Below are 13,078 nucleotides of genomic sequence, written 5' to 3' on the forward strand. Positions count from 1 at the left end.
TCAGTGTGCGAGAAACACCGAGCACGGCTGTGCAGAGAATATGAAGTGTGTATTAGCTCTTAGAGTTTACATTCGAGAGTTTGAAACCCGAGCCATGCCGCTTTGCCATCAGCAGCCAGAGTCAATGAGAGCACAACTGACTGTGCTCTATCCCCTTAACACTTTTAAGCTATGTTAGCTGGAACAGGAGTCTGTTAGCTGGTGCAGTAGAACTAGAGACCTGACGCTTTCCTCTTGGAGATGCCACATGGCAGTTTGAACAGTGGCTGGCTTTGCATGTATTGGAGGAGATAGTGTTAAGTCCTCACCCTCCTTGTCCTAATTGGGACAAAAAGGGGGAAGATCTTGATTACATAAAAAAAAACAGTGTATATAATATGATATTCTGGACTGATATTCTGACTATTTTTTAAATACATAGGTGTGTTTAATCGTATGATGGAGGCTGACTGACCAAAAAACTTGTGCCCCCTTTTACTTTTCTTAACTCTTTTTGTCAGTTACATCCTGTACATTACAACTTGCTGTCCCCGAGAATACCACCCAACCCTAAATCCGTCTTACCCCCCCCCTACACAACAGAGCACACAAAGAAAAAAAGGGGAAAGCAGCACATGGCAAGCAGCAAACAAAAAAAAGTACAGTACATAGTTTATGTAAAAGCTTCTGCCTCCTCTTCCCTATACTTGACCATTTGTTTAACGGTGTGGGTCGGACGTCTACATTTGTCAATTTGGCGAGCGGCCTTTCAAGAGTGCTGAATTCTGCCTCCCTACCAGAATCCGACTCCCTTTGTATGCAAACGTATCAGCCAGCAGAATGAGTCTAACAGATTAACCTTGAATTCCTTTTATTTCTATTGATAAAGGGTCAATAAGGGTTGCAGTAGATACAGGAATCGCAAGTGTAATCTGTTGACCCCATATTGCTACACGAGTCGGATTTGGGCACTACACCTGTCTTTTTCTTCTCCTATTGTTTAATGGGTTACTATGGCCGGAAATCTGAACCATCTACCAAAATGTTTTCACACTGCAAACTAACCGAGTCTTGGTTCAGTTGATCCGCTGATCTTGGTTCAATTGGGGTTTGCGGCAAATTTCACACCTGTCATTTTAATTTGGATCAAACAGAAAAGTCAGATGGTCCGGACCAAAACAAGGTAAAATGTGATTTGTGGACTGTAAAAGGATTATTTAAGACATACTGGTCATTTTAATTCCTTTATATCTCACACACATTCTAAGGGTTAGTCCCTTAAAGAAAAACACTCACACAATCATGACTGACTGAAATTGTTGATGTTCTGGAGGGTCAATGTGAACATGTCAATCAGTAAACCAGTCTCACCTTTCATTTGTATGCATGCTTATGTGTGTGTGTGTGTGTGTGTGTGTGTGTGTGTGTGTGTGTGTGTGTGTGTGTATGTGTGTACGTGCGTGTGTGCGTGCAAGCGTCCCAGGCAAGTGCCCGTGTTTTGTTAGTAAACTCACCTTTGAGAAGGGCAAGCAGTCCTTGTCTGCCTCCTTATCTTTCAGCTCAAAGTCATAAAGAGCTTTGCACTGTGGCGGTGGCTGGGGCAGTGGCTTGATCACCTGAACGAAGCTGGTGGGAAAGAAGCCGTGGATGCCGCCCACTTCTCCGTGGTACCAGTTCTCATCCACCTGCCGGCGCAGGATGATGATGTCACCCTTGGTAAACTTGAGGTCACCTGGTTCTTTGCCGTCATAGTTGTATAAGGCCTTGGCACAAGGGAGCTGGGGCACTCCCTGCAATAGACAGAAAAAGAGGTGGGGGGGTTAGTTTAGGCCACTTTCTCTGGAACAGCAAGACTCATGGATAATGAATCATGAGCACTCAAAAACACATTCATTTTTTAAAATGTACAGCACAGACCAGGAGCTCACAGGAGAGAGAGAAAGAGTTTGTGTGTGAGTGAGACTATGTGTAGCGCTGGCCGGCACTGAAAAGACTGAAGATCACACAAGATGTTCCAAATATATTATGGCATCACTCAGTTTACATTAATACGCTTAATGAAGCCATCAGTCCTGAGTGCTACGACTATTGCGACTGAAATAGTTGGTATGGACTGCTGGTAAGACTCGCATAGTGTAATCTGGGTACTCGCTAATTATTTAGTTAATTGAATTCAACAACAAAGCAAATACATGTCCAAAAATGTGCCATTTTCTGGTTACTAGATTCTGGTTTCTGGTTGCTAGAAATCTGCTGCTTATCATACTAAGGTCAAAAGGGTCAATGTCTATTGAATTTGGGTCTTTTAAGACCCTTCATCTATAAGTAAGGGTTTTTTTTTTTTTTAAAAAAAAAGGTCAATCATTTATGTCCCACTGGTTCCACAATGGTGTGGTGCTTGAACCCTGATGACTGCCACTTATAGTGCAATTTAGAGACTATGAAACTAGAAGCTGACTGTCATGGATGCTAAACAACGATGACTGACTAACCCCTTCAGGCAGATGCTCTCCTCCTCCTCCTCCTCACAATAAAAACTGATCAAATATGCATGATTCAAACCTCTCAATAGCACAGACATCAAAAATGTTGTGTGCACTAACAGCGATACGACGATACAGCGCTCAGCACTAGATGTGGGTGTTTGTGTAACAGATTTTTATAAACCCTTTTCCTGAACATTTCTTGGATTTCTACAAAAGGACCTTTAACTGCAATCTATAGAAGCAAATCGACTCTTTGCCCTCATCCAAGAGGCAGTGGGACAAATCACTAACACACACACACACACACACACACACACACACACACACACACACACACACACACACACACACGGAAAATGCCCTCGCTGCCAGCTCGGACTCGTCTCGTCTGCCTGACTGACTGACTCGTGTTGGCTTGCCTTTCTGCTCCGTCTGTGTTGCTTTACTCACTGACTAGCCCCTTGTCTGGCAGTCCCAGAATGCCCTGGGGTTTGCCAATGGACCCACAATACTGTGGGGCAAGGTCCATTTATCAGTGTGTGAAGAGCTTTATGGTGCAGGCCCAGTCGTCTGGAACCAGTCAAAGCTCCATTCAGCATTGACAATGATCCACAGGCAGGGGGAGGGAGGAGGCCGAGGACGCAGCGCTGCCCGATTCAATGAGCCCCTTTCAGGCAGGACGTCCAAGAGAGTCCCCCGCCCCACGCTCACAGTCACAAACCGAACCCCACCATGAGCTTCCTCCTCTGCGCTTCTCATCCAGAACTGGGAGTGGAATCATAAACACAACAAGCAGAGCACAGACTGAGTTTCTGTCCTATCTTTTGAGAGAGGGAGAGGGATTGGCATGACAGAACAGTTTATGATGAATAAATCACAAAGGAGAACAAAGGAGGACAAGACGACTTACTCCTTTCCCCTGCAGTCTGTTAGCAGCAGTGAAAGAGGAGAGAGAGGAAAGAAATAAAAAGAAGAGGCTGAATTGGTGAGAGCTGCAGCCTCAGCCCAACACTGATGAATTAGCAGTGCAGCTGGAACAGTCCACAGCTACTGGCCTCACTCAATGATAGAAAGGTTAAATTCCTGCCGTGTGCCAATGACCTTGTCCTGTCTTCCACTCAACAAGTTCTGCAGCAGATGCTTGATCTGCTCCTAATTCACTGCCAGACCTGAATAAGACATATTTTATGATTGAGAGATTTGAGAGACTGGATCCTCACCCAAGCCCATTCACCAAACTACACCTACCTAAAAACACTACATTAGGGAGCTTTAACATGGCTGTAGCATCCTACAAGTGCAAAGACACACCAATCAATGCGTGTAGGGTGGAATTGGGTGATTTCCCATTGGCATTTGAATGCATGTTACCATTTCCCTTTTCTGTTAGAGGCAGATACTGACCAACTACAGGCTGAGAAAGCCAGGGTTTTCTCTATGGCCAGACCATAGTTAGTGTGGTCATTTTAAGGCAGGAAAGGTGGAGATTGAGATGCACTTTCACCTTCACTGTCAAAAACACACAAACACATCAGAGATTTGGTTCAGAGTTCACTGAACTCCGGCTGGCAGATATGCACAGGAACGTCACAGCCTGAGAGAGAGTGGGGTGGCGCTGTAATAGCACAGCGGCACTGGCTTGGCATCCAGTATCCATAAACTACCCAGTTTAACAGAGTATATACTGGATGCACACCATTAAATGCATAGTAAAACTATACTGGAGACCAGCAAACCCAAAGCACCTGAAGGACATCACTAGAGCTATGTGTTTTACGAATCTTAAAACCAGGCGAGGCTGTGCACCTGACATACCTGACTGACCGTTAACTAGTGTTCAGCAAACGATGTACTGTTCTGAACTCTTCTTCCAATTGTGCGCACAGCGTGTCCACACATGGTGCCTCTAGGCCTTCGATAATAAACCCCAAGCCCACGGTCCAGTGCCCATCTTCAAACCCTCAGTGTTTCTCATTTTCTTTTCCTGTTTCCCACCCTTCCCTCACTCCTTTCCTGCCCCTCTAGTGGGCCTCTCACAGAGCCAGCTGTCAGCAGAGAGAGAGAGAGAGAGAGAGAGAGAGAGAGAGAGAGAGAGAGAGAGAGAGAGAGAGAGAGAGAGAGAGAGAGAGAGAGAGAGAGAGCGTGCGAGCGGGAGAGAGAGTGAGTGAGATGGATGATGTGGAGGAAGAGGGGAAACATTTAATGTGTACACAAAGGCAGAAGTGATCTTTCTGTGCGTGCACATGTGTGTTTTTCTGGTTTGAGCCTCAGGCGTGGACCCCAAATTTTTCCAATACGGCAAAACTAAGCAGTGCCTGAAAAAAAAAAGTGTTATGGATTCATATGGTAATATGAATATGATCATGTCTGCATCATTTGCTCATGCCTGGTCCACATCAAACCTGAACAGAATAAATAAAAACATTGCAGAAAGCGGCAAGACAGGCTAGGTCTCAAACCTCATACTAACACAACCTTTAATGAAACATCTGTTAAACTGTGGAGAATATGAAGAGTGTGGCTTAAAACTAAGGCTGTGTGGCATAAACTTTTTTTTCTAACCTCATACCATCTCAAAGTAATACCGTGGTATATGGTAGAGCTGGGCAATATGACGATATTATCGTATTGTGATACAATATTTTGTTATGATAACAATATGCTTTACTAAGCATATGGAGGACACCGCTAGTGCTTAATAAACACTGATCAGCTGCAGGTTTCATTACTAACAGTGTAATTAGACTGGTTTAGTTAGATGTAGAGCAGCAGATATTGAGTATAAATCACTGTATTCAGTACAGGAGAGGATCTGAATAGTAGTTTATAAGATTCGGTCGCTACTTATGTTTTTAATAAAAATATCATGTATCGCAAAAAAAGGTCTTTAAATATCATGATTTTTTATTTTTACCATATTGCCCAGCCCTAGTATGTGGTATTATCACCAAACTTGGGTTTGCGCAAATGCTTCTAGATGGTTATGTGACTTGCATGCCATCACATCCTGCGTTATGTGAAATATGAAAGGCAAAGTTCCATTTGCTCACTGGTTGACAAACTAAGTGAACACAGACATGTTAAACCACGAGTCTAAACAAAAAAATGTGAGACTGAAACGGTCCAAAAATGACCCGAAATAAAATAGTGGGTCATATTTGTCCCCTCGGAGGCAGTTAGTACAGGCTGTGGTCTGTTAAAGTTATGTTCACACCCTACAACTCTCCAACAAATGTTGGCGCACATTCCTTATCCGATCCAGCACGATTTCATGAGCTGAAATAAGATGGCTATAGGCCGGAAAATTGAAAAATGTTTCATTTTCAGCCATTTCAATTGCAGAATGGAACAGTGAGCAAAAAAAACATCTACATGATTGTTACGGGATGAGTCTTTATGACCATGAGCCACTGTAGAAAAACAAAAAAACAAAAACTAATCCCTTTATACATTGCTTACTTTATTAAGCCACCCCCCCCCCCCCCATAAGACAAAAAAAAAAAAAAAAAAAAAAAAAAACTCATGCAGGGTTATCTTAGACAAGGCTGAAAACAAGCCCTCAGTGCTTGCAAGGTTTTCTCTGTAAATACAATTACAGCAACAGACACATTCAATTACACCCAGTCCCCTTCACCTGCATTCACTCTTTCAGCACCTGTGCTGGGCTGGACTGGGCTGGACTGGGCTGGACTTTTACAGCCTGGCTATAAAAAGCACAAAAGGAGGAAGCAGATACTCCTGACTGGCGCGCTCTCTTTTATTATTAGACCTGCACTAATGCTGAACTCTCTCAGAGCTGTGCTATCTCACCACAGTCTGTCACTGGCTGACAGGTTCAGGTGCCTGTTCCAGCACTAATGAGGCCTGTGTAATGAGAAACTAATGAGTTCTCACCCAGTCTGTGAAAATGAATCAAAATAAAGGCACCGGCTCCGCTGGCACGCGCATGCTGAGTAAGCATGGAAGCAATGTAAATGTCAAGCACCATAAACAGTTCGGGTCTTATGAACCACTGAAATTGAGCTTCTGTAGAAAAGCTTATGACTGCGTATTACATTCGCTGATTGCAAGGCTAAATAATGTATGCTTGTATGAATGGGCCGTGACCCATCTCATTTCCTTTCGCTCCGTCCTTCAGGAGAGACCGCCTTCATTAGTCCCTCGCTCAATCCGTTACACACTGTTAATACTCTTTTTTTTTTTCCCCCTATACTTTTCACGTTTTAGAACAATGCGCCAGATTCAGAACATACACCTGTAGATATATACCTCATTCGACCTTCAAATATGAAGTGGCTCAGATAGGATTTCAAAAGATCAGAGCTGCATGTTAACACAGCTTTGAAAACATCAGATCAAGTCACATTAAAGCCCCCCCCACCCACACAGATTTGTGCTATTCCCCACCAGTAATGTGATCTCAGAAAACACCGTGGTCGACTTCATCTGAACGTAACCAGACCACAGTGCAACTTGGGGGATTTATTACGTGCCTTTTAACGTGGACAAGAGAAATGTGAAATCCGAATGTGATCCGATCACCAAAAACGCACGTTAATGCTGGATGTAAACAGGCCCTAAGACACAGATAACCAGTTGGGTGTTTAAAACAGACAAGCTGACTAACTGGAATTAATATTCCAAAAACATACAATTATTTCCCAATGTGTTCAACTGTTATTTAAAAGTGCCTCAATGTGTATGCCAACATGTTAGCTGTTCTTACGCAGTATAGCATTGTGAAAAATATGCCACAGTACAGTACTATTGAACTGTGGCACAAAACTCTGACGTGACACCTTTCACACAACATTACATTTTGCAAACAACAACCCCTACTTTGTCTCCATCTCCAGACCCGTCTTGCTGCCATCCCCAGAGAGAAGGATTCCAATTCCTAGTCACCTAGGGTTACCGAGGAGCCATCAGGTGTTGCGTAATCCATCAGAGCTGTTTTAATCTGTTTTGGAGGCTAATGAAATTAGTGCTGGGACAAGGGCCTGGCACACCACACTGACCATCAACATGTCAACATGATGTCGACAATCTGCCAGCGTTACACACAAGAGTGCGCGCAAACAGAAAATTAAGGTCAGTATTTCTACACGATCAGATCAAAACAAGCAGTTGTAGTTAATACCCCACTACCACTTTCCCACTTTAAGGACGTTTAAGGAAAGAGCAACAAATCCACACAGTGTAGTGCAGTTAACAGGTCGCAGTGGGGATGGCAGAATGGCTGCAGGTAAATGCTGAGTCTTAGCATTTGTTTTTACAGGCAAGAAAAGGTAGCGCTGGGTTTACAGGCAGCCCTTTGTTCTAAATCTCCCTGTAGCCTATAGGTCTTTATTAGGCGCTATTATTGAGGGTGTGGAGGAGTAACTAGACAGGGCACTGTCTTAAACCCAACTCCTCAAACCCCCAAGGAGCTTCCTGTCTGAGATTTACACGCACAGGCACACACACTGAGACTACGGAGGGTACTAATAAGGCAATTCTCCCAAGGGTTCAACAATACACGAATGGCTCCAACACCACGTTTTCGCTGCTCTGCTTCACCACCGATTACTGTTCTCCGCACCAAATGGAGGTCGTGTTCTCTTGTTGACACGGGGCTCCAGCGAGTGGGGGTGTAGGAAGGTGCCATCTTGTTTTGATTACAACCCCATTAGCTGAAATGGGCTCCTAATGGCCCTGTTTACAGCCGGTGGGCAATGAGCAGCCTTGTATCCTAGACTGCAGTCTCCTCTGGTCCAGGCCACTGCAATGCCTGCAAATGCACAGGCTTCATCAAACCTCCTACCTTCCCAGGACTAAATTAGCCTGCCATGGCCCTCTCGCTTCATACACCACAGGCCTGGTTTAGGTATTTCCAGAACTGCTGATCTACTAGGGGTTTATAGCACAACAATTATTATTAATTAGATGGATCAATTGCCAATGGCCTGACTGGTTGACAACAGCAGAAGACCACATCAGATTCCACTTCTGTTACATAAGAACTGGCTGAGGGTGCAGCGAGCACAGGCTCCCCAGCCCGGGACAGTTGAACATGGAAGAACAGCCTAGTCTATGCCACTTCTGCAATGGACTGCAATCCAGAAAATCCCTGCCAGTGCCAGGTTCAACGCTACAGAATGTCCTGTTACTCTGCCACTGGCCAACAAATATGGACTTGAATAATAGGCCAAAACTATTACGACTGTGGAAGCTCAGACAGAAAACCTGTAGACATCAGATGCTTCATCCATGAATAGGTAGGGTGTCTGAGTATATGGCTGTAGGATGGCCAAACCTGCATACTACTATGCTGCGCAGTGTGCACGAGTAGTGAACCAGCATTATTAGCACATTCGTCAACATTCTCAGTACAATGATGTGTGGTTTTGGATGCAGCCTATGGCTTCCTGGAACGCAGCATGCAGTTCACAGATTTATATGTTTTAGGGGGGAAATAACAGGGTGAAGGAACAAATTTGTGAGCCCTGGCAAACCCTGACAGGATTGGTTGAATTTGTGTGAATTCTTGCAATTGGACACACCTGGAAGGACTGGACTATGCTGTAGCTGAAACGAGGCAGCACCTCAACTAGTCTGTTCCAGTGGATTGGATCGGGGCTTATTTTAAGTCCAATCCAGTTTCAATTCTTTATTTTTCCCTGGTCTGGCAAATGATTATTCACAGCCTGCAGCAGTGAAGAGCAGAAGTTAACAAAACAGATAATAGTCTGCAGTGTGAAACTATTTCACAGAGAAACATGAAAACAATCTGCGGTTCTTGCACTTTAACGGTGTTTGAGACCCTTTTTCCTCCAGACGTTTTTCTATTCTCTGCCATTTTTGCCCACGAGAGAAATCTGCTACGAGAGAACACAGAATGGACAGGTCAACAGGCAAAAAACAAACAAACAGGAGGCTAGTTATTAAACTGGCCATAATGTCGCGATGAGGGGCCAGTCACAATGTCAGCATCTCCCCTTAAAAGGCAGGTGAGCCTAACTAGGCAGAACAGATGTCAAGGGATGAGGAGGTCAATGAATAGCCAGCAAGATAAGCATCACAGCTAATCAGAGTGCAGAGCAGCGCTTCCTGTCCTTTCTGCCTGTCTCTGTGAAGCATAGCCCCAATTATTATCCCACCACCCACAGGGTCACCTGTCTCTCTTCAACTTTGACCTTTACGACAGCATGACATGAGGGTCCCTCTCCTTCTCGACACATCCGCACAAAAGTGAAACTTCAGGAGTTCTGGTTTCCATGGCAACTTTGCCACACAAGTTCTCCTCTCTCGTTCTCTATGGCTATTTATGGGACTTCATGCCAATCATGGATGCAGTGAAGCACTGAAAACACAGGGTTGGGGGATTTAATGGTGAAAGGTACTAAGAAATGCATAGTAGAGTGAAAAAAGACAAAGACAAACAAACAAAAAAAACAAAAACAAACAACAATGTGCGTATTAAGGCTTTCCAAAGTTACTTTCTTTGATGTTCCAGAAGTGCCAACATAGCACACTTAATGAAGCTCTTCAAAGTTTACTCTGCCGTATGTACACGCAACCTAGCCACTACACCAACACTAGACCAAAAACACCAGTCATATCAAAGTATCAATGTTATAATTATACAGGTAAAAGACAGGTAAAAACATTTGTTCCAATTGAAATTTGGAAGATGAAGCTATTAATGACCAGTTTCCCTATGAAAACTAAAAGGAAATGAAAGGTAAATGCTGGAGATTTCACACTGTTATTTGGACGGCATCCCAAAGCGCACGCAAGTACTCTAGAACACAGACGCTGCAGGTTCAAAACAATCCTCATCAATACTTCTCAGAACTGTTATTAGGTAGGTAGGTAGCTAGAATGCATTTTGTGGTTTGAGGCACAAAATTAGATCAGTCAATCTGGTTGATCTAATTTAGTGCCTCAAAGTTACAACCGTTTGTTTTATCTGTTTTAAACAGATAGAACGGATGACTGGAATACAGAGCAGACGAATACAAAACAAAGTCTAGCTTCACATTAAAGTAAGTTAATATTGAACAGCTTTGTTAAATATGTATGCTAAGCCATGGGATTTACAGAACCTGTAACTAGAGCTGGCCAATCTGACGATATTTTCTTATTGTGATGCACACTAACTGCAGGGTTCCTTACAGACAGTGTAATTAGAAGCAGATGCTGAATATAAATCACTGTACTCAGTACGGGAGAGTACCTGAATAGTAGTTTTTAAGGATCTGCTGCTACTGATTTATTTAGTATGTGATTAAATGTATTGTGAAAATGTCTTTAAATATCGTGCTATAGTATTTTTTACCATATTGTCCAGCCCTACCTGTAACATAGCCTAATGTATTGTCTGTTTATTGTAACATTATGAACTGTTCCTCAACTATTATGACTGAAGAGCACAGTCTGATCAGTGTTCTATCGGGGGGTGGGATGGGATGACTATTTTACATCACAGTCTGTAGGCTGCAGTGCCAGTGCCAATGCCAATGCCAATATCCCACGTTATAGCCCTGCCTCTCGTGTATTACTTAAATGAAAAACTGCTTCTTGTACATTCTTATGCCTTATGCTTTTGCACATAATGGCCATATTAAACATCAGGAAGAACATGACAACAGAGACTATTTGGGCTTTTTAAATGTACAGGAGTATCTGCAAACATTCCTCAGGTCTTTAGCATCTCAGTAACGTCTTTACATTACCGCTGTGTGAACACTACAAGGCTGAAATTCTCTTATATGGGTAACTTGATTTAGATGGTGGAGTTAGGAACACTTCTCACTGAACTGAGTGAACTCCGATATGTAAAAATAGACAATGAAGGGGGAAAAAAAACAAAACCAAAAACTGTAGACATCAGTCTTTATGGTTTGTAGTCGGTCACAGGGAAAAAAAGGAATATAGGAACAAAGATGCTGTTTCTAATCTTACTCTAATCTAACATCACTGGCAAGCTTTTGCAGTGAGCTAAATTTACTTCAGAGGCTACAGACACACATCTATGCACACACACACTCACTCAACAACTTCAAGGCAATAATACAGAGAAATGTGAAAAGGCTCAACACGCAAGTAAGATAGTTAGCAATGAGAAAAACATCTTCAAATACATGAAAAAGGAGACAAAATGAAGACAGCACGCGCACACGCACACACACACACACATACACACACACACACACACACACACACACACACACACTTGTCTGGAGACCAGATGTGCGTCTGAATCCAGATCACACATGAACCTGATCCCAGCAGCTCTCTCTGCTTCTGCCTCTCCTTCTCTTAATCACACTCTTCCCCAGACCATCATAATCTCTCTTAACCCTGAAGACCAGAGCACAGTGACCAACAGACAGCCAGCCCAGCTCTCACTGTTCTAGCATGTTTATCTTCCAGCTCATGCTTTTCTACAATGTTCTCCCCACACTGTTCTAGAACGTTGAACCCATTTACACTTGAATACGGTCTCTCATTCACAGTTCTAGCATGTTCTCCCCATCTGTGCTCTTCTGGAAGGTTCGACCTATTGCCACTGTTCTAGAAGGTTTGACCTATTGCCACTGTTCTAGAAGGTTCGACCTATTGCCACTGTTCTAGAAGGTTCTCCAGTTCGCACTGGTCTAGAATGTTTGACCTATTGACACTGTTCTAGAACGTTTGACCTATTGACACTGTTCTAGAACGTTCTCCAGTTCGCACTGTTCTAGAACGTTCTCCAGTTCGCACTGTTCTAGAATACTCTACCTATTGACACTGTTCTAGAATATTCTCCAGTTCGCACTGGTCTAGAATGTTTGACCTATTGACACTGTTCTAGAATGTTTGACCTATTGACACTGTTCTAGAACGTTTGACCTATTGACACTGTTCTAGAACGTTCTCCAGTTCGCACTGTTCTAGAACGTTCTCCAGTTCGCACTGTTCTAGAATATTCTCCCCATTCCTCCACACTGTTCCAATGACCCAACCCTATTCACATGCCTCCACCACATTCACCCCTCTAGAACATTTTCCACTCTGCTGTTCTACAATGTTTTCCAGTGTTCACATTTTAGAATGTCTCTTCTTTTTTCGCTGTTGATAGAATGTTCTCCTACAACTGACAGTGCCAGAATATTCCTACCATATTCCCACTCTCGTACGGATCCCATCCACATTCACCCAACGTTCCAGAATGTCCCCTCAATCACATTGAACTAGAAAAGAAATTAATAAATAAAAATTCCCCACCCTTAGGTAACATGATACAAGAAATGTCCATCAGTTAATCCCAGTTCATATGACTCTAGAACATCATTCCACATAAACACTGGCTCACGTTCTAAAGCTCTTTCTCAAACAATCTAGAACAGCCAACATTACAGTGTTGGAGTTTGCTGCCAGTGCTCTGCCATTTACAGACACACTTTTCTATGGAACGGTTACAGCACACACGCCACCTCCGCAGCCCTCATTATGACACACCTGTTCCATAGTCATCGGCCACTGACCTCCATAAATTCTCTTCTCTGCATGCGCCCAGCTTTCAAGCATTAAACTACAATTTGTGGACGCTTGGGATTCACAGCCATTTAGCCTGATTGAGACAAGCT

At 43.4% G+C, this 13,078-nt stretch overlaps 1 protein-coding gene across 1 annotated transcript in view; it reads right to left on the reverse strand.

The window, feature by feature from the left end:
- sh3rf1 (SH3 domain containing ring finger 1) overlaps nucleotides 1-13,078 on the reverse strand; it is a 60,317-nt gene that overhangs the window by 25,244 nt on the left and 21,995 nt on the right. The window contains exon 3 of the mRNA XM_072678671.1: nucleotides 1,494-1,769. Coding sequence (XP_072534772.1) covers nucleotides 1,494-1,769 — 276 coding nt within the window. The remainder of the gene's footprint in view (nucleotides 1-1,493; nucleotides 1,770-13,078) is intronic.

This window comes from Salminus brasiliensis, chromosome 1, assembly GCF_030463535.1.
Source record: "Salminus brasiliensis chromosome 1, fSalBra1.hap2, whole genome shotgun sequence".
Lineage (NCBI taxonomy): Eukaryota > Metazoa > Chordata > Actinopteri > Characiformes > Bryconidae > Salminus > Salminus brasiliensis.